Source organism: Brienomyrus brachyistius, chromosome 13, assembly GCF_023856365.1.
Source record: "Brienomyrus brachyistius isolate T26 chromosome 13, BBRACH_0.4, whole genome shotgun sequence".
Taxonomy (NCBI): Eukaryota; Metazoa; Chordata; class Actinopteri; order Osteoglossiformes; family Mormyridae; genus Brienomyrus; species Brienomyrus brachyistius.
Genome location: NC_064545.1, coordinates 22,433,212 through 22,454,942, shown reverse-complemented (window position 1 = coordinate 22,454,942; position 21,731 = coordinate 22,433,212). Strand labels below are relative to the sequence as shown.

At 47.5% G+C, this 21,731-nt stretch overlaps 1 protein-coding gene across 1 annotated transcript in view; it reads right to left on the bottom strand.

The window, feature by feature from the left end:
• Positions 1-21,731, bottom strand: part of LOC125706035 (myotubularin-related protein 13-like) — an 88,875-nt gene that overhangs the window by 49,365 nt on the left and 17,779 nt on the right. Inside the window, exons 3-7 of the mRNA XM_048972467.1 lie at positions 12,177-12,314; positions 7,459-7,593; positions 7,005-7,115; positions 5,536-5,641; positions 564-696 (exon numbers count right to left, since the gene is read on the bottom strand). Coding sequence (XP_048828424.1) covers positions 564-696; positions 5,536-5,641; positions 7,005-7,115; positions 7,459-7,593; positions 12,177-12,314 — 623 coding nt within the window. The remainder of the gene's footprint in view (positions 1-563; positions 697-5,535; positions 5,642-7,004; positions 7,116-7,458; positions 7,594-12,176; positions 12,315-21,731) is intronic.

Sequence of the window (21,731 nt, the reverse complement as noted above, 5' to 3'; positions counted from 1 at the left end):
AGAGACCACAAAGTTTTGTTTTGGCTCAGGGTAAAGTTTTACATAAATCTTGAACAGATAGGGAAAGAGCCATGGATGGATTAATGAAGTATTTTCGATCTTCCCTCATGCCACACGGGCATTGCAGGTTTGCCTAATAGCACAGGCAGCTCTCGACTGACACAAGTTATCCGTTCCGCAGACGATTACGCAAGTCAAAAAGTCGGATTTACCCCACCCCCATACCAGTGAAGACTACTTATAGCAAAAAACATATTCGCTAAAAATACATATTAAAGAACACATATTAAATCAATAAAAAGATAAAGTGTCAATTTAGTTATATGCGTTTATCGTTTTTTTTTTTTACATCTATGCATCTATGCCAAGATCTCTTTGTATCTTGGATCTTCTTTTGCCCACATCTAAGATAGTCGGTTTTATATAAGTCGAGAGCTTCCTGTATTCCATTTGGGTCATCTGAACAGAGGAGGCCCTCTGTAACCCAGAACCAGGTGCAGCCTTAAACCTCACCACTAGGGGGTGATATGCTGAGTCTCGGACTTTAAAAAAGGGCCACTCACCTGTACTTGAGTGGGAACATGAGGGACTCCAGAGCCCTACAGGCGTCGCTAAGGCGCTGGGAGCTGGTGGAGTGAAACAGAACCCGGTGTTCCGTCAGGACAGCGGAAAAGAGGCAGAGAACATTCTGGATCCCTGACATGTGGAAGAGGCGGGGAAGCAGTGGTTGAGCAACAGACACTGGTATTGCACACGATTTTATCAAGAACATTCTCCGATGGAGAAGACAGAATGACACAATGTTTATTTTTAACATCAATGTAAAATTTCACGTTTGCCAAATTCAAAGGCCCGAAGCTGGAAATCCGTGCAGAGATCATCAGTATCAACATGAAAGATAAACAGATAACACGATAGAGATATTAAACAAAAGATACTAGACTTGCCAGGCATTAGTTTGGATAAATTTCCCTTCATACTGGAAATACACATCAGAGCGTCTCTCAAAATATCTGTCTCATTCTTTCGATACAAAATAAACATTGAAAAAAGCAAATAACAAAATGGAAATGAATTTCAGGTCTCCTAGTTCTTACCTTGTATCATAAGGTCAGGGGGATAATTAGCAAAAATACAGAAAAATACAGGAGGTTACAAACAGAGAAAAATCTGTACAATTACTGTGTTTCTAGGCTACAATATATCTGTGTCAGGCTTGACATTTACAATACAAATAAATTGGGACTTTTGTGTTCATTTGGGAACTAGGGGATAATTAGCCTAACAAGACCCCTGCCTTTATTCTGCTGTCTATAGGCCAAGGCTTAAGAACTGAGCTAACAAAACACTCTGAGGGTACTGAAGAACGTAAATATTGCTAACAAGAGCACTACTAAGCTCCCCGAAACCCTTGAAGGGACGAATGTTTTCATTGGTCTGATCTAAAGTGGTCCATATGTGGCTTTGTGTTCATGAATCAGTGCTACCGGAAAACCAGTCAAAAGGGTTGACTGTCTCTTGTCCTCGACATGTTGATGCTTGGATAACATCACTTCCTTTTCGCAGATATCTATCAGCTCTCAGGAGGATGGTTGATGCTATACACACCACAGTTTGGTTTTTAACCAATTTGTCGTGTTGAGATTGAAGTCATTGCGCAAACGAGAAAATATTCCTCGGTATGTGAGCATTCCTACTTCCATCATTAATTACTTTGAATTCATCCCTCTTGAGCTTCCTCTTCCACTAGTCTGTCCAGTTTCATTTCAGGCCTGTTTATGCCTGATACTGTAAATTTAGTCAAAATGAAACCCATGACCTTTACCAAGGCTAAGGCTAATTGTTTAGCGCAACTCATTTCATGTCCTCATTTTGGTGGTTTCTGGTCATATTTGTTGTTTTCTAATCTGCCAGAAAGGCCTGTGTCCACTTTGAAAGATAAATACTGCATAGCTCAACATTTAGCTAGACAACTTCCATCTCCAACCGGTGCCCGAAATGTGTTTGTTTGCTGAATCCTTAATTTCATCACTCCAATATTAATCAACAGACCGTTTGCTAAACTGCATTACTGTCTGATTTCCCAGAAACGGATATTTAAAACGACGACGATGTATGAAATTGAAGTAGCAACAACTGATTCTAAACAGTAACTAGAGGTTACACCAGACAGGTTGGTTAATGGTAACTGTGCCCGTTCTGCCTGTCCAGTGAGGCATTTTGTATAAGGCAAAAAAAAAAGCTATTCAATGGGGTTCATATGTTTTTAGTGTCCAGGGGATTATTTGAAAGTTAGGGATGCAGGTCTATATGGTTTTCTGAAAAGAATGAGGGCTATTGGGGGGTGGGGGTGGGGGGGCATTAACATACAGGACACAGAGTTCAGTTCACCAGTTGCTCCTAATGGCTATTGAGGTGTACAGTACTTTCTTGTATTTGTTTAGATTAGCTGGAAATATGTATATCAGGGGGTCTTGAACTCAAATAACCTGGTGGCCACTGGCTAGAAGGGCTTCATCTCAAGCGGGCTACTTGAGGACTTTTGGAACCAAAAGAGGAACGAAGGAATTAAATAATCTTACACCAGTGATCCGTTAATTGGTGGCACTGCTGCCGGCGGTGAAACTTGCGGGGGAGGGGGGCGGAGTGGGGGAGGGGGTGTGTCAGCACTGATTAGTGAAATGACGTTGCATCGTTTTATATTTTCCATTTATATTTAAATTTTCTGCATAAGACTCATTCATTCCATAAAATGACTAAATTTCGCTGAGCTGTTTGGGATTAATGTGTGGGGCTAAAAACAATCTAGTTCTAGAGCCAAGGAATGAAGGCGGTATCAGCTGAACAGCCCGTGGGCGTGGAGGCACGGGACATGGCGTGCTGCACGGACCTCCTGGAGGAGGCACGGGACATGGCGTGCTGCACGGACCTCCTGGAGGAGGCACGGAGGCCTGGTAAGGCGGGCTGCCCTGCATCCTGTTCAGCCAATCACACGCTTCACACGGGGCTCATCACAGACCAAGCGAGGGGTCGCAGTCTCTGCACCAAGACGTGTTTGAATACAAAAGCCAAATCTATCACACACACACGCAATTTTTTTTCTAGCCAGCAGGCTGGTGCTGAGTTATTGGTACCTGCCTTTTGACCAAATTCAGTAAAGCGGGTGAGCTTAATTTCCAGCCCTGTGTGTATTATTAAAAAAACAAATTATTAAAAAATAAAAAAAATATAGACTTATATAGATGACAGAATATGTAGCCCAAAGTATTTGGACCCCGTCCAAATAAAACAAAGTCTATGTCTGAATTACACCGAACGTGTAACAAAGCTGTGACCTTTTCACCACGCCGGTTGACCAAGATGGGGGGAATCCAAGAATGAAATCAACTTCCAGCATTATTCCGTGCATCTCATCCCACCCCGGCCAAAATGACCAGCCGGTGCTTATTACCAGCATGTGGCTTAGTGGGCTAAACCTCGGAGTCTGTGACTGGAAGGTCGCCGGTTCAAGCGCGGCCTCAGCACATCTGTGAGTGCCGGAGTCAGGCCGTCCGCCCCCAGCGCCCTAGATGCTGCTAGGGGTGGCTGCCCTTCACAGCCAGCTTGTGCTGACCTACAGAGAGCAAGTGGGGGGAGGTGTAAAGAGAACTGCCCCCCGGGGATGAATAAAGGTATCTATTAATATTATTAACAGCATTCACACTGCTCCATGTTCTCATGTGGGTTTACCGCTCTTTTTGACCGGCATTTACAGAGAAGCTATTCCCTGCAAGATCCTGACGACAAGGACCAAGTAAATAGTGAGGTAAGACGCGTGACAAAGCAATTTACAAATACAAATCAATTACAAAGCAATTTACAAATGCACAAATCCATCAGAACAACAGAACAACACACTTTCAAAAATCAAAACAAAACAAAAAAAAAAAACCCACAAAGTTACAATCCAAAGAAAACGAAAACTTGATACTTGAAAAACTTAAGTCCTTTTCTGTGGAAATGCTGACGGATCTATGGCTAAATAAACACATTACTGTTGCCTGGCTCCAACCTGCATACAGGCCCACCACAGCAGCAACAAAAATGAAATCCAGCCTTCACTGCACTACTGCAGTTAGAAATATTCATTTGAAAACCGCAGATCACCACAACCCAGCGACGGGTAAGTGGTTATGGAAAATGGACAGATTGATGTACATCTGAAACTATTCAGTAAGAGACAACAAACACAAAATACAGCCATTTAAAGTATGATACAAAGACACTCACTGTAAACCATGTCAAACCTTTAGCATAACACTGTCATCCGATGCAGAGGTGTGTCTTTGTTTCAGTACTCTATGAGTATGTTTCAGTACTCCATGGGCATGTTTCAGTACTCTGCGTGACCATGTTTCAGTACTCTGTCAGTATGTTTCAGTACTCCATAGGCATGTTTCGGTACTCTGCGTGACCATGTTTCAGTACTCTGTGTGACCATGTTTCAGTACTCTGTGCGACCATGTTTCAGTACTCCGTGACCATGTTTCAGTACTCTGTCAGTATGTTTCAGTACTCCATAGGCATGTTTCGGTACTCTGTGTGACCATGTTTCAGTACTCTGTGTGACCATGTTTCAGTACTCTGTGTGACCATGTTTCAGTACTCCGTGAGTATGTTTCAGTACTCCATGGGCATGTTTCAGTACTCCATGGGCATGTTTCAGTACTCCATGGGCATGTTTCAGTACTCTGCGTGACCATGTTTCAGTACTCTGTGAGTATGTTTCAGTACTCTGTGAGTATGATTCAGTACTCTGTGTGACCACGTTTCAGTACTCTGTGAGTATGTTTCAGTATTCCATGGGCATGTTTCAGTGCTCTGTATGTTTCAGTACTCCATGGGCATGTTTCAGTACTCCATGGGCATGTTTCAGTACTCCATGGGCATGTTTCAGTACTCCATGGGCATGTTTCAGTACTCTGTGTGACCATGTTTCAGTACATTAGGTGTGCGTGTTTCAATTCTCTGCCTGGGCATGTTTTATTTTAGTTATTTTCTGAAGTAATATTTGTAGTTTTCATACTGATATTTTTAGGGCCGTAATATGTGTACACCTATGCATTGTGAGTGTCAACTATAAATCAGCCAATTTTCATCTGATTTCCTTTTAAAAAATATTTTCTTGTAGTTTTTAGTTTTTGTTAACAATAATCCTGCTCTGCCTGAGCTTGTTTCAGTACTCTGTGTAAGTGTGTTTCAGTACTCTTTGTGCAATGTCTCAGTACTCTTTGTGCAATGTCTCAGTACTCTGTGTAGGTTTCAATACTCTGCGTGAGCATGTTTCAATACTGTGCACAAATTTGTTTCAGTACTCTGTCTGAGTGTGTTTCAGGTCTCTGCTTATGTTTCAGTACTCTATCTGAGTGTGTTTCAGGTCTCTGCTTATGTTTCAGTACTCTATCTGAGTGTGTTTCAGGTCTCTGCTTATGTTTCAGTACTCTGTCTGAGTGTGTTTCAGGTCTCTGAACACGTGTCCGTGGGTTGCAGACCCACCTAGCTGCTGGAAGAGCAGACTGACAGTCCTACCGCTGACCGGCAAGTTGCAGTTCTGTGGCGTCTGGATCAGCTGCCGGTCTCCCGCCCCCAGGGAGAAGAGTTTCTGTTATGAGAGACCCAGCAGCATCCATTAGAAAGCAGGCAGCCTGCTGAGGTCCCCCTGACAGCAGAGAGCTTCAGGAGACACCGCTGCTGGTGCTTGGTTACAGTAACACTGCATGCAAACACCAAGAGTTTTGCTTCCTGTCCATAATCAATCAGTCCCGACGGGTTTCCCAGTTACATGATGCCTCGTGGCATAATGCTGAGGGTATTGGCTCACACCCATTTCATTCTGTAGAGCAAAGTGAAATTAACTTTGCAGTTTAAGGCTATCATTTTTGGTAAGTTCAGTGGCCCAGGAAAAGATGAACTCATTTGCATACCTTTGGTAGAACATGCACCATAGTTCAGTGAACACCACAGCGGGTTTGGCCTCTATGCCCGTAAACAGGAGGTTGCCAGTTTGAATCCCAAAATAGGCAGAATAGTCACTTCCCCATCGGGGCCTTCAGGGGGTCCTTAATCCCATGAAAAATGCTCCAGGGATGTAAAATAAATGGCTGACCCTGCGCTTAGACCCCAAGCTTCACTATCTATGTGTATGTGTACATTCCCTTTTCACTAGAAAAGAGAGCATCAGGGGATATGTGAAAACTAAAGCATTTCAATATACTTGTGCACATAAAGAATCATCATTTCATTTTTAATGATGGTTTCATGCCTGCAGAGTAAACCACCAAGGAGGAGGAACAGTGGAACGCTGGAGTTCAGGGTGATAGCCACAGGTTGCGACCTACAAAGCATCAGATTGAGTGGAGACTGCAACCCATACTCGAACCGCCGACACAGACCAGAGGAGAGAGAGCAGTCAGAAAAGGTGACCTGAGGGAGGACAGGGGGTCCCCACCCTCAAATGCCCCTTTCGCACGGTCAGCAAAATCCTGCATGCTTCAGCTGGAAAGAATCGAGGTCCCCAGGGCAATGCAATAAGACAGACTGAACAGCTGGGCTTCACGCCACCATCGCTAGCGAATGACACATTCTTTCAGAAAGACCAGCCCTAACCAGAACTGGCTCTTTTTCAAAGAATCTTGGCTCTGGGGGGTGAAGGGGGGCGGGGGTGTTTGGTTTAGAAGAAGTAACTGATGTGGCTGCAGGACATTCTTCCCATCTAGCAATCAGAGCTAATTTTAGAGTCAAGCACGCCCCCCCCCCAACTACATGATTGACTCGAGGGGGACGTGCTCAGACAAAGAAAACAAACGAGAAGTGCCTGATACATTAACAACACAGTTGCGCTAAGAGTAACCTGCCCAAGCGTGGAATTAGCGGGGGGGGGGTGCCACCGGATCACGTGGGCCTCGGGGAAGCATGGGTCAGGGGTCAGAGGTCAGGTATTCTAGGAATGGTGTCAGAGGACTCACCTGGGACCCAGCGGCCAGGGGGACAAGGCACGTGAGGAGGGAGGCCACCAGCGCCTCCAGTGGAGGGCCAAGGCTGTCGATGTAGACAGTGTACAGGAGGCCCAAGCAGCCCTGCAGAGACACACAGAGCCAGTGCTGTACAATACTGTACAGTACTGTACAATACTGTACAGCCCATACAGACTGAGTAATGTACAACACATACACAGAGTAAGTACTATATACTAAGCGTCAACTACAGCCATCCCTGGGCAGACATGCGAGTGACACCACAGGGGCCCTGTAACTACACAACAGTGGGAAGCACAAGAATCACAAAGGAGACGCAGACAGCCGTGCTGGGAACCTCTGACTGCATTAAGTGGCCACTACCAGCAGCAATTCCCACAAACAAGGAGCTCGTTCTGGGAAAAGGCTTCAGTTACGGGCTGCTGTTTGGGGTTCGGCGTGTTACCCTAAATACTTCAGGGAAATCCAGCCGGGAGACAAGGACAAGGCTTTTGGGCGCAAACAGCGCGGCCGGCTGGATTAAACCGTTTTCCTCTGGCTCCTCGTCCTCCTGGTCCGCTGAGGACATGGCCTTTCTTCCCTGCAGGAGGAAGCATAGAAAAAGAACAGCTTAAACCCATCGGAAAGACTCAAGAGGCCTGCTAAGAAACTGCCCAACATACAGCACCGGGTCCTGAGCATCACAATAGATCAAGAAATCTCCAGGTTCTAGCTGAGAAAATCATCACAGAAAATGCATGTTCCCGGGTAGAGCGGGGAGAGGCCCAGCTTTTCTCCAGTGGAACATCTGCAGCTGCCCCACCAGGAGTAGGCAGCAGAGGGGCTGTGATACACCCCGGATGGGATGCCAGTCCATCGCAGGGCACAGGGCCCAGATACATCCTGTATGGGATGCCAGTCCATCACAGGGCACAGGGCTCAGATACATCCTGTATGGGATGCCAGTCCATCACAGGGCACGGGGCTGATACACCCCAGATGGGATGCCAGTCCATCACAGGACACAGGGTTCAGATACATCCTGTATGGGATGCCAGTCCATCACAGGGCACGGGGCTCATACACGCCGGATGGGATGCCAGTCCATCACAGGACACAGGGTTCAGATACATCCTGTATGGGATGCCAGTCCATCACAGGGCACGGGGCTCAGATACATCCTGTATGGAATGCCAGTCCATCACAGGACACAGGGTTCAGATACATCCTGTATGGGATGCCAGTCCATCACAGGGCACAGGGCTCAGATACATCCTGTATGGGATGCCAGTCCATCACAGGGCACGGGGCTCATACACGCCGGATGGGATGCCAGTCCATCACAGGACACAGGGTTCAGATACATCCTGTATGGGATGCCAGTCCATCACAGGGCACGGGGCTGATACACCCCAGATGGGATGCCAGTCCATCACAGGACACAGGGTTCAGATACATCCTGTATGGGATGCCAGTCCATCACAGGGCACGGGGCTCATACACGCCGGATGGGATGCCAGTCCATCGCAGGGCACAGGGCTCAGATACATCCTGTATGGAATGCCAGTCCATCACAGGGCACGGGGCTCAGACACGCCGGATGGGATGTCAGTCCATCGCAGGGCAAGTAAATGTACTGTGGGAGAGAACTGGAGTGTCCGGAAGAAACCCATGTGACTGAGAACAAACCATATCAGATTCTCTTCCAAAAAGAAAACAAAATTACCCAGCACATCACCGAAGAACATTCTGTTTGACCCATCTTCCACCGGAAGTTCTGAGATCAGGAATTCCTGCAGAAACTGCTGTAGGGTCTGTGGTAGCAGATATTTCAGTGCATGTGTGTGTGTGTGGGGTGGGGGGGGGTGGGGGGGGAGGTGTTATCTCAGCAGGGGGTTATATTTAAGACCAGGCATTCCAGGGCCAACACAACCTCATCTGAAAACTATGATGCTGCTCATTAAATCAAACCATAGGCCTGGCGACAACGTTTTCAGGCCCTGAAACACTCTGGCATGAGCCCTGCAGTGTTACTAAGCGTCCACACACTGCAGAGCCAAAATCCCTTGGCTTCAGATAGTCCAGTGTGTCTTCGATCGGTCGGTGAGTTAATGCACTTCAAAGCAACATTCCCGCCTCGAATCCTAAAAGACCCGGCTGCCCCCTATTAACCTGGTCCAGTCGGGTAAAACCCACAAAAGGGCTTGGAAGGACAGTAAGGAAAAAGATACAAGCCACACACTTCTGGTTATGAGCCTCACTGCAGGAATGATCATATGAAGAATCTCATATCATTACAGAGCGTAGGGAAGTGTTATTCCATGAAGGAACACCATGGGAAGCGATCAAATTCCAGGAAAATTCCCAGTTAAGTACCAGTCTGAGTACTGAGAAGAGTAACTGGATGCTGCCAGGCTGCTGGGTCCCCGCTGAGTCTCCGCTGGCCAAGGGCCCCCAGACAGACCCTCCTGAGCTTAAACCCAGCCTTTATACCAAGGATAAAAATGTGTTTATTAAAGCTTGGAACAGATTAGCATTTGTTTAACTTCATTTCCTGAAAAACTGTGTCAGAAGATGCGATCGTAATGCAATAATAACCGAGCTGGAACCCAAGTCCAACGATTTAAGCCGTCAGAAACCGAAATAAGCGGCTGGATTTCCAAGAGCCACACGGGCCGGAACACCGGGAAGAGCCAAACGGGCTGTGAGGATTTGGGGACGCTGTGACTCGGGAAGGTCTTTCCTGGAACGGGACATGGGAAAGGCAGCAGCGAGCCAGAACTATTCGCTTTGCTGGATTACAGCACTCTCCGGATCCTCCTGTCATTTATAAACAAGAAAAGGCAAACATCATGTGTTTCCACTTTATTTTATAACAAAAATATTATATATAAAAGCTTCTGATCTGAGTATAGAATTAAATACCTCAGCGGAGTCTGAGCAGTTAAGCCACGCAGCACGAGAGCATGCTGGCGAGTTACACCTTGCCGACTCACAGGGCCAGGCGGAATCCCTCTGCTGGCCACTGGCGGTACTGCAGGCAGCACAGCGCTGTCTGTGTGCCTGGGCTCCTCAATCTGGCTCTTATTACGCCATCCGGGAATGATCATTCACACAGCAAAGATATGCACCTTTCAAGCCCCCCAGCTGAGACAATTTATATATATAAAAAAAAAAAAACAGACTAACGACAAACATGCTGCTGTTACGTGCAGGATAGGCTCAGTAACAGAAATGCAGAATATGTATTGTGTTTGACATAAAACCATGACTAGCTTAGCACCATTATCACCCAGCATCATGCTTATCAGTGTCACACATTTGCTCCATTTTCCACGCTGCATGTGTTTCAGTCTTGCGCAATGGCTCAGCATCAGTGTTAATGCCTTCGACGTGTCCTGTATTCATGCACAATTCAGTTCAGTCATTCCATGGTTATTAGTCAAGTCAGGCATTTCAAGCATCTATGGCAAAGCTACAACTGTGGAGAAGCCTTAGGGCTGTGAACCGACAACCTTCCGGCATCCTCCACCTACAAGCACGAGCTAATGATGTCACTGGATCTTCAGCCTACAAACACATATACATTTAAGCATGAAAGACTTGCAAGGCATTATGGGACTTCTGCACACAGTCAACCAGTCATGCAAAATGGCAGTCACTGCTACTCACAGCGGATTGGCAATTTCAAACATTAGTACAAACTGTTACTCATAGCTAACTGGTGATACTACCTACAGGCATTTCTACTCAGAGTCTTGGTGGTCAGTGACTCCAATTCCAACATAAAGAATCACAAACAAAATGTTTACACAGCGTTTGAATCCGGCCGGATGTTTAACAACACTGTGAAAGAACATAAATGATGTAAATTCCACCTCACGTTTGCTCAGCACTGCTCAAGAAATGAGCCTGGACCCATAAATTGGGAAGACGATAAACACTGCGCCATGGTTACGCCCCTTCTGCCAGCCACGAGTCGGATGCACCCCCCAGGGGGAAACTTGGCATTGCATTCCTGACAGCTGAGAGATAATTTAAGGACAAAGCCTGACCTGAACTCTCAGTCTTGCTGGGAAGGGTGATGCCAAGGCACGTGTTCCTCATCATGCCCCCCCCCACGACACTCAATGTAGAAGTATGCGTTCGTTATACATGCTGAAGCCCCCGCTGCTGACAAGGTATGTGTAGAGTTTTCCTCGTTGACAATGTTAGTGTTGTTTCTGGGTCCACTCAAAAACATCAGCCCCCCTCCCCCAGACAATTCAAAAAACGAAATAAATAGGTAAACCGTAGAAAGAGAATCGTAGTTAGTTAGTGGGCTAGCAGCACATGCTGCTTCTAAATAAGGAATGTGTTTGTTTAATATTTAGTGACTGTGCTGATCTGACCAGCTTATCTGCTGTCGGGCTGCAACAATACTCAGCGTGTGCTGGAGTGCTGCCTGCATGTTACTGTTCACTCAGTGCAAGCTCAGGCTAACAGTACCTGTACCTGTACCTGTACCTGTACCTGTACCTGTACCTGAGTTGGCTCCTTGACAGCCACATGTCTGTGATGCATTATGCTCCCCACTCAAACGGAGCTTTGAACTGCAGTCAAACCAGCTACCAAATAAATATCCCCCAAAAGTGAACCTTCGGTGGTGTAATTCTTAATTTACAGTGTCAGAGACGGACTAAGTATATATTTTATGGGGGGGGGCGGGGGACTTTGTGCAAGACAACAAAACAGATGCAGGAGATGAGGCAGTTGCACAAGATCTGTGTGCTAACACCTGGGGTGGGGGGGCGGGGGGGGGCATAAGAAAGTGGGGAACTATGTACGGCTATGTTACCATGGTGACACTTACAGGTCCTAAGTGCTCCAGGTCATCTGGGCCAAATGTTCACTTAAAGCCAGTCGACCATCTATTATGGCCAATGACATTTATTTAATATTATTTTGGGTTTTTTGCGTTCACATCCCCCCCCCCCCCCCCCCCCCCCGCTTCCTCTAACTATCCAACAATGGCGGGAAATGAGATATCAGCCACTTAACAGCACGTATTTCACCAAGCAGTGTCTCGAGGACGTTCCTGATTCATCCCTATTGTTATGCGTACTCTTTGTCATGTTCCGGGAAGTGAATCTTGGCTTGCATTCTTCTGCCTGTAGATGGCGCACATATACCTGCCGCACCCACCTGAAGGTTTACGTCGGCCTCATAGAAGGTCAGGCAGGAGCAGTAGTGGCGGTCGGAGTCGCTGTCGGTCAGCACCGTGGTGAAGAAGGTGGGCTGCTTCCTCTCACGGGAGAGCCTCCAGCCACTGGGTTGGCAGAACTGGAACCAGAGAAACAGAGAGGCGTCAGTGAGGGTGCGTAGAACACCTGCTTTTGTGTGGGGCCCCACGGTTTGGCCCTCTATTGGCCACTAGCAGTCACTACACTGAATATTAAATGCACACATTCCTTATTTAGCAGATGCTGAAGCAGCTATGATCCTCTGACTCTACACACTGGCTATTTATTTCATGTTTCAAACAGCTGGGGGGAGTCCCAGAAACAACATACGTGCCCTGATCCACGCACACGGATATGGGGGGTTTATAGCCTGTGCTGTATTGCTGAACATCATTAATGCCTGTTAACGGCACAATAAAACACCCAGCTGTATAAATGGGTCAAGCAGAAAGTCGATGAATGAAAGACAAAACAACGAAAGGGACGTAGCGCAGAGACACGACACTTTAAGGAGCGAATCAAATGACCTGGCAGCCACAAATGCCGTGTGACATCTGCGAGCACGGCACCCCCCCCCCCGGCGAGTGTGACATCAGGAATCTGCCCAGTGGATTCTGGGAAACAAAAGGTTCGACCGGGAGGATGGCGCAGGCAGAGCACATGTCACTCTTCCGCATTCCCACTTCCTCCCGGGGACTCCGGAATGCCACCCCCTGACGCACAGCTCTGTAGCACTTGCCATAAAGACAAAACAAGGTTTTACGACATTCTGGGAACTGGACAAAAAGAAAAACAAAACCATCCGGAGAGTGCCGTTAAGCAGACAGTCTCTGACGGGCCTTCACAAGGGCCCCCCTTGTCCTTTGACAAAGAAGGTTAAGAGAAGGAAGGTTAATCAGCACATCGTTCTGCTAAAAACATTCAGACCGACACTGACAGTCTGCACATCACTGTGCATCATTTCAGTGCCAGACAGTAACACCCAATAGGGACCACTGCTCTACGCCAGCAGTCCAGTTCCGTATATTTCAGTCTTACATTTTCATACTTCTATAGCTTCATATTTAAAAGAGAGATGACCAATACATCAGTCTACATATCATCAGGCCTACATATCATCAGGCCTACTCATCAGGCCTTATTCATTCATTCAGGCCCAATGTGTTGATCTTTGTCGATATTGCCCGCTGATATTTAGAGTTTAGTTATTGAGTCCTATTATCCTTTTCTGGTTTTTCCCTTCCCTTCAGTGTGTTATATGGACTTACGTGCACATAAAGCCTGCAAAGCCTTAAGACCCAAAGTACACGCCACAGGGAGTAACTCTCCCTTCTAAGCTGCCTGAAAAGCCTCGTTCGATTTCCGGCCCTTTCTTCCATGACAGGGTGAGGTCACCTCGTAAACACAGACGTCAGCAGGTTAAATTCAGCCCTGAGCCAATGGGTGCCAATGGGACGAGCCTCAATCCTTCTGGCCACCTACCCGCAAGGATCTCTCTGCAGACTGCAAGACAGGGGCAGAGCGTGTAGAGCAAGCTGGCCAATCAGAACACACTGGGCTCATCGGGGGGTGGGACGTAAAGCTTTAACAAACAGTTTGAAAGTTATAGACAGAGTGAATAGAGATGTACAATGTGTGAAAAATGTTTTTGGAACATTGAAACATGTATATCTATTCTAGGAGACCCCAAAAATAACATAATCAATAGCGAAAGCATAGTGGGCCCCCTTCGGTATTCAAAGTTAATAAAGTTAATAGCACCAAAACTAAAGACATAAATATTAAAATAATGCAAAAGTCTGCAATGGACGATCAGCCATTTTCCTTAATGGAGGATGAGGGATTCGGTCGCCTCGTTCACCACTTAGAACCTTCCTACGGCCTCCCAGGTCATCACTGTCTCACTGGCATCTCACTGCCTGCAGTATATGATGTGGGAGCTAAACACAATCATGGGATCTTAACAAGTAACATCACTAATAATAAAAGAACAATTGATACTGTATTGATCCCCATGGGGAAATTGTCTTTATGCCTCTCTCAACTTTCTCTTTTGCGTAGAATAAAGTCGTCTGCGAAGGGTGGCCACCCGTAGCAGCGCCCAGGGCCTTGCTCAAGGAGCGGAAGACGTGCTGAGGCTGGGTTTGAACCGACAACCTTCTGATTACAGATACACAGGCCTAGCCCACTCAGCCACATGCTGCCCCTAACGTCAGTTTCACTACAGAATCACAGAGTTTCATATCTGGCCAGTTATCAGTATCAACAATATTAGACGAAAATACATACGTTTTCTGCATCAGCCAGAATTTCAGTGCATCCCTATACTAACTATAGTGGGTCTGTTGGTTCTGTTTGCTTTTATGTGCTCTTCCTCCCATTGTCTTCCTCAAACCACGCAGCTGATCTGCTGGTGTCAAGCACAACACTGAATGACTAAAACTGGGTGCCTTTCAACTCAGTTGCTCTTACAACGTGAGCAGCACCCATGAGGCTCCTCCCACTGGTTTCCATTGGCTCAGGGCTCAATTCAGCCCGCTGGCGTCTAAATTTGTTTCTGTGAAACCCGGATCCTGCCGGTCTGACGGAGTGTCTTTGACCCGTGTTGTGTATGTTGGTTAGCAAAGCCAGGAGATGATGCAGCTACAGTGACCCATCAGGAATGTCAGAGTTTACTCCTTGTGATGGTTTTCAGGCTGAAGAAAGAGACCAAGAGAAAGGTCAGCGGGTCCAGTCTTTGCGCCTATGATCGGAAGGTTTCTAGAGTCCTGCGCAGAATAGCCACATCTCTGTTGTGCTTTTGAGCAGGGCCCTAAACCCTCTTAAACGCTCCAGGGATGCCGGCGTTTCAACCCCAAGCTTCATCCTTACCCGTGTTCATGTGTGTGTCTCACAGGAGAGCAAGACGTGAAATCGAAGGCATTCCAATGCAACTGCGCTACCGTGAGAAAAATAGCTATCGATTACTCTGGAAAGAGTGAAAGCCAAGACAGCAGCAGCCCACTTGGATAATGATCAACCAGGCTGAAGGTCTTTGGGCAGGTCTGGACAGCCAAGCCTCATGGCTGAGCAATTATGATTCTAGAGAGAAGGATGTCACAATGAAGGCCTGCGTGCAGCACAAGCAGATCCGATAGGACGCAAGCAGGTGCTCGGTAAGTGAAAAATCACACAGGTGTCTTTGAGGACGTAGTTCCAAAATGAGCCACTAAAGCAGATTCATGCCCAGACACGTTTGATAATTCCTGGGGGGCAGATAAGCAACGTAATGAAGTAGACTTGGCAGCAGACACAGAAGTGCTTTGATGATCAGGCTTACCCAGGCTTAAGCACTACGGACCTTGACTAACCTTGTTTTTACCGCCACCCCTCCTCACCTCTGCTGCATGACAATGACACCATCATAGAGTCTGACAACTCAAATAGCCCAGGGGCCTCTGACCATTTTAATGTGCCTCTGCATGGAACCTGCAAACTATCACGCTGTGTCCAGAAGCAGGGCGGGTTTAGCAAGACTGATCCGAGCAGAACCAGACTGAGACAGGTGAGGTTTTTAAAAACGGAAGCCCGACCCCGGACCCCCAAGTCCGACCCGCCAGGTTCCACGGTATTCAGTCATGCCGCTCCAGGTGTGACCGGTTTTGTGCTTACTCAGGCCCTCACCAGCAGAACAACACCGTACATGCCGGCACCGATGAAAGGTCAGGAAACACTGGGGGAAAGTCCAGGAACACAGTTTGCGTCATCGTCGATTTAATCACGTTTTAGGCATGCTTGCAGGAATGGGTTTTTATTAAAAATGATGATACGTACTTCGGGGGAATCCATCCTAGTTACACTGGGATATCCGGATAAACACCATTGACCTTAGTGACAGCTGAGGCTCACACCTTCAAACCAAGGAGAGGTCATCAATCCAGGGTAGAGCTGACTGTCTGCTGAAGAACAAGATCCTGCAGCGGAACCAATGGCAACCGACACGCTCACACAACATGGGGACGCTACTCGGGCCGTCCAGACCTAAGGAAAGTCCGGGGGATATCCATGGAATGCTGTTCACGATTACACACAATCCACAAGGCGACTGGAACTGTAGAGGCTTATTAAAAGCCAGTCATGGACGGGAAGTGGGAATGGAATGCGTTTACAAGGAGAATAAATAAATTGTGAAAACGTGAAAGTTATTACGATGGGAGTTGGGGGGGGGGGGCATTCGATTGATCAGAGGTGAACAGCGATGAGCAGCCACATAATAGTGATGGGGGGGGGGGGCAGGAATTTCCCACAATACTCACAAAAACTCCCAAAAATTTATTCCCACTCATCACAAGAGCATTTAGAAGAGCCCAGAGGGCCATAAACCAGCCCCAAATTCATTCACCCCCTTCTGACTGAGCTGACAGGACAAAATAACTATTTATGGATTATCCATGTTGACAAGAGCCTATCTACCTTCAGGAGGCAGAGAAGCTCCTCACCAGCAGGCCTCGCTGTTTACCAAGCACCACACACGAGCCGCCATATTTGGTTCAGCACAGAATAATAGAATAACAGCATAATTACAGGTGAAACAGAAGGACTGTCTGGTGCTTTTGCCTGAAATGTGAAATTCCTCTCGTAGACCTACAAGGTGAAGAGACTGAGGACTTGAGTGTTCAGACATGAGCCTAATCTGCCTCAGGTTTAAAAACATCCCCGTTATATCAGACAGGCTTTCAGGATCAGCCAATCAGGCCCTGGCCTTCTGAAGCCCCGATAAAAGTGCGAGACCAACACTGCCGTATCTGTGCACCCTGCTCTGAAGACTCTGGCTCCAGCCTCCTCCAAATCTACATTTCCCACGTTACCACATCAGCAGCACCATCATCATGGGGGGGGGAGCGAGTGTGCCATGGCGATGGGCTCAGCGTACTCCAGGCGACCCCTAATACTGCAATGCATTCGGGAAATGCTTTATAGGGGGAAAGCACTAGTATCGATGTCCCAATCTGAGAGTGTTGGATGGTGAGCTGGTCCGGAAGAGACTGTGATTCAGAGGAGAGGCATGCAGGGGAGGACAGCGCAAAGCCCCCCCCCCCCCCCCCCCCCCCCCAGGACCATCAGTCACGCTGAGGAGCCAAAAAGATGGAAGCCAGCCAATCAGGGCTGCCGAACCCGCAGATATGGCGGGAGCTGGCACATACCGACCATAAAGAGGAAGGGAGCTGGGGGTCTATTCTGGGACTGTGGGGGGGGGGGGGGGGGGGGTACGACCAGTGATGGGATGTTGCTTCCTTAATATGCCCTCGCAATCGGCAGGAAATCTGCAAGATTCGGAGGACACAGCAAAACAAAAACAAACCAAATCAAACCAGCTGCAAGAGGGGCATCATCTCCTGAAGCTCAGGGGCTGGACCTCATAGAAAAAGGTAACTGGCACATTGGGTCCTTATCCCCACCTGCCCCTGTTACCAAATTGTTTCCACCATCAGCCCAAGGCCTTCCTATCCCTCACAAGGCTCGCCCATCACACTCAGCACCAGCACATTCTTCCCACCCGTCACTCACAGAATCTGCTTATCCTTCAACGTTCCATGTATCCCTCACAGGACCTACCCATCACTCACAGAACCCATCCATCCCTCACAGGGTCCACACTCGACTCACAGGACCTGCCAATTCCCTACAGGGCCTGCCCATCACTCACAGGACTGGCTCATCCTCACAGTACCTACCCATCACTCACAGAACCCATCCATCCCTCACAGGGTCCACACTCGACTCACAGGACCTGCCAATTCCCTACAGGGCCTGCCCATCACTCACAGGACTGGCTCATCCTCACAGAACCTACCCATCACTCACAGAACCCATCCATCCCTCACAGGGTCCACACTCGACTCACAGGACCTGCCAATTCCCTACAGGGCCTGCCCATCACTCACAGGACTGGCTCATCCTCACAGTACCTACCCATCACTCACAGAACCCATCCATCCCTCACAGGGTCCACACTCGACTCACAGGACCTGCCAATTCCCTACAGGGCCTGCCCATCACTCACAGGACTGGCTCATCCTCACAGAACCTACCCATCACTCACAGAACCCATCCATCCCTCACAGGGTCCACACTCGACTCACAGGACCTGCCAATTCCCTACAGGGCCTGCCCATCACTCACAGGACCGGCTCATCCTCACAGAACCTACCCATCACTCACAGAACCCATCCATCCCTCACAGGGTCCACACTCGACTCACAGGACCTGTCAATTCCCTACAGGGCCTGCCCATCACTCACAGGACTGGCTCATCCTCACAGAACCTGCCCATCACACACAGAACTCACCCATCATTTATAAGACAGACCCATCCTTCACAGGACTTGCCTTCAGAGGACCCCGATCATCACTCACAGGTCCTACCCATCTTTCTCAGACCACCCCCTTCCCCCACAAGGCTAACTTTGCAAATTTGCTAAGTATCTGCCTGCTGCTTCCAACCACAGTCCATATAGGAGTAATGAATAACCTAGAAGTAAAAAATAAACATAGTATAGCGAGGGAACCGGAGCACAACCAAAAATGGAAAAGAAAAAAATCACATGACACAGAGGTTCCCACCCTCGAATATCAAGCAGCCAATTAAAATGGAGAAGATGGGTCGATCTGGAGTTCATAAACTGCCAATTAATATAAACTTTAACATTTAATTTGAGAAAGCACTTTTTTACACAGCGTGTAGTTAGAATATGGAATAGTCTTCCTATTAGCAAGGTAAAATCTTGGGTTCCTTTAAATCAGAGCTACATCAGATTTTAACAACTATGACCTATTGGTTGAGTTTTCCCCAAACGAGCTTCATGGGCCGAATGGCCTCCTCTTCTTTGTAAATTTCTTATGTTCTTATTTTTAGTACAATCTGTGAATAACCCGTCCTCCACAGGACAGCTCAGAGTAGCCAGCCAGAGAAACCGCGGGGACGTGAATTCAAACACAACCAGGTCTGGAACCCAAAAGACCAACAACACGACGTAGGAGTGTCAGGAGCCAGGAAAGGGGTCGATCTCCCTCGGTGCCTCTAGGCGGTAACATCGCAAAAATGTCCAGCTTGCATGGACTCACTGAGGTCCACCACAGTGGATGATCATAAAAGCGCTTTAAAGCTCTTTAGATTCTAATGATGGACAACTTACCCGCGTAGAATGACATTCATCATTAGCATTAGGAAATGTGACTTAAACACAGATGGGTCAGTGGACAGCGTGGATTTTATCAAGTGGTGTATCTGTGCCCTTACAGACAATAATAATAATAATAATATTTCATCCAAAGTGACTTACAGTAGTTATTACAGTAGAAGGTTACAATTTATGTGTTCCCTGGGATACACACACACACACACACACAGTCATACAATTTGGGTAATTCTGAGACATCAATTAGTCAGACTGGATGCCTTTCAACTACAGGAGGAAACTGGAGGACCCAGAGGAAACCCACATGACAGAGAGGGCATGAAAATTCCACACATAATAGTAATACCCCCCACCCCACCCCCTGCTGCCCAATGACCCTCCTTCACCCTCTTTATAGGTCTGGCACACGCACACACTGCTACCCACCAGCAGCCGTCCCTGGTTCCTCCCTCTGGGCTTCCAGGAAAAAAAGAGGAAAAATTCCTCAAATATCCTGATCTTCACAGTTAAATCATTATTTTCCAGAGAGCCATAACACTCAAGGCAGAGGGGTCCGTTTATCACCTGCAAACATGTTACACAATTCCATTCCTGGAAGAGAATATTACTGTATAATATGGATTCATCATAAAATCAGTGTTAATGTCTCACAGAAGCAGTTTTGACCAAAACTACAGAACATTCCTTTGGCCCCAAGGGGATATTTGCAAAATTTTGGATAGCAGGGAATTGGAGAGTTGGGGTGGCCAATACCGAGTACTCACCATGTCGTGCAAACTCTAAACGACTACATGATGAACGGGTAGTTGGAGCATAGTTAGAGTATGGCCAAGTTGACCTTCGAGAGCAGAGATCACTGATACTTAAATGGTTGCATCGGAAACTTGTTCAAAGTCTTCCAAGATAACAGTACTCACAATTACTCATGGCACACGCAACACAAATAAAAAACACTTCTCAGAAATAGCACCCACACTAAACAGCCACATGTCTGATGTCAATCAGGCAAAGATTAAATCGCTTACATGACACCAAAGCATCAAGCGATTGAGAAGTCGCCCCTTCTGTGCGTCGTACAGGGGGTGACCGCGTGATTCGTCACTCTGTTTCAGCTCGTGTTTTTGCTTTTCCTGCAGAGAGAGTCATGCTGACAGCTACCTGTCTCTACGAAAACAGAGCAAGAACTTCTGTGCTGCTTTGCCGGTATCCCGCTGCGGCTTACATCAGCGAGCGGCTTTGTCCCGACCTGCGACAGCGCGAGCCTGCAGAGGCAGGTGCTTCCTGCAGGCCGCTCCCAGATTAGCTACAAACATCCCGTCATCTTCTATGCAGTTTTTTTGTTGTCTGTACGGCTTAAAAGGAAGATAAACAAAACTACCGCAAAGCGCTGATGTATCCTTCAGGAACCAGAAGCCCGGAAAAAAACAGCCAATCGGAGTGCAGGTCGGCTGGTCACCACGGCCCGGGGATTACCTCGTGTTACCCTAAAAGGGTGCTGCCCCGTTTCGCAAAGCCATGGTCCGCTCTCGCTCGTGTGCCAATACACAGCAGACGAGGTCACTCATTGGCTGTGCAAGCAACCCTGGCTGGGGACCCTTTAGCCTTCAGCCTGACTGGAACCAGTGGCTCTGACTGGATTCTCTCCCGCATGATTTTTTATCGCTTTTCTGGATAACCAGCAGAGACTGTTTTAGCTTTGTATGCCATCCTGATTTCTCAGAAGAGCCACAGTGCCCTGACATGTTCAAAAGAAGAAAAAAAACAGTGTGACACCACCTAACGGGGGGGGGGGAGGGGGGGGGCAGCAAAATAGAAGGGTGAAAGGGACAGAACAGGTCAGTTTGCAGGGTACAATAGAGAATAGATTTACATTTATTTAGCAAACACTTTCACCCAAAGCAACACATATTTTTTTGGTTTTGAGAAAGCTGGGAGATAAGGGTCTTGCTCAATAGCCCAACTCTGCTGACCCTGGGATTTGAACCAGCGACCTACTGATTAGAAGCACAAGCACCCAAACCCATTGAGCCACGCACCATCCCCCGCATAAACAGCACGGCTTATGGGGGCTCGTATAATCCTTACCCACGTTACAGCTGGCGAGCACAGATGGGAAAGAGGCTCACGACGGGTGACACCTCTGACTTCAGGGCAACACGAGGATAGACAGAGTTCAGACATATTACACAAGAGCAGGAACAATCCCCAGACCAAACAGGACTCTTTCAAAGTGCTCCTCTGAAATGAACTCTCTGGGAGGTTTTGTTGTTCCTCGAGAAAAAACATGATAAAAGCATAGAGTCGGCCCCTTGACCAGACAGTCTGTAGAAGGAATCTCG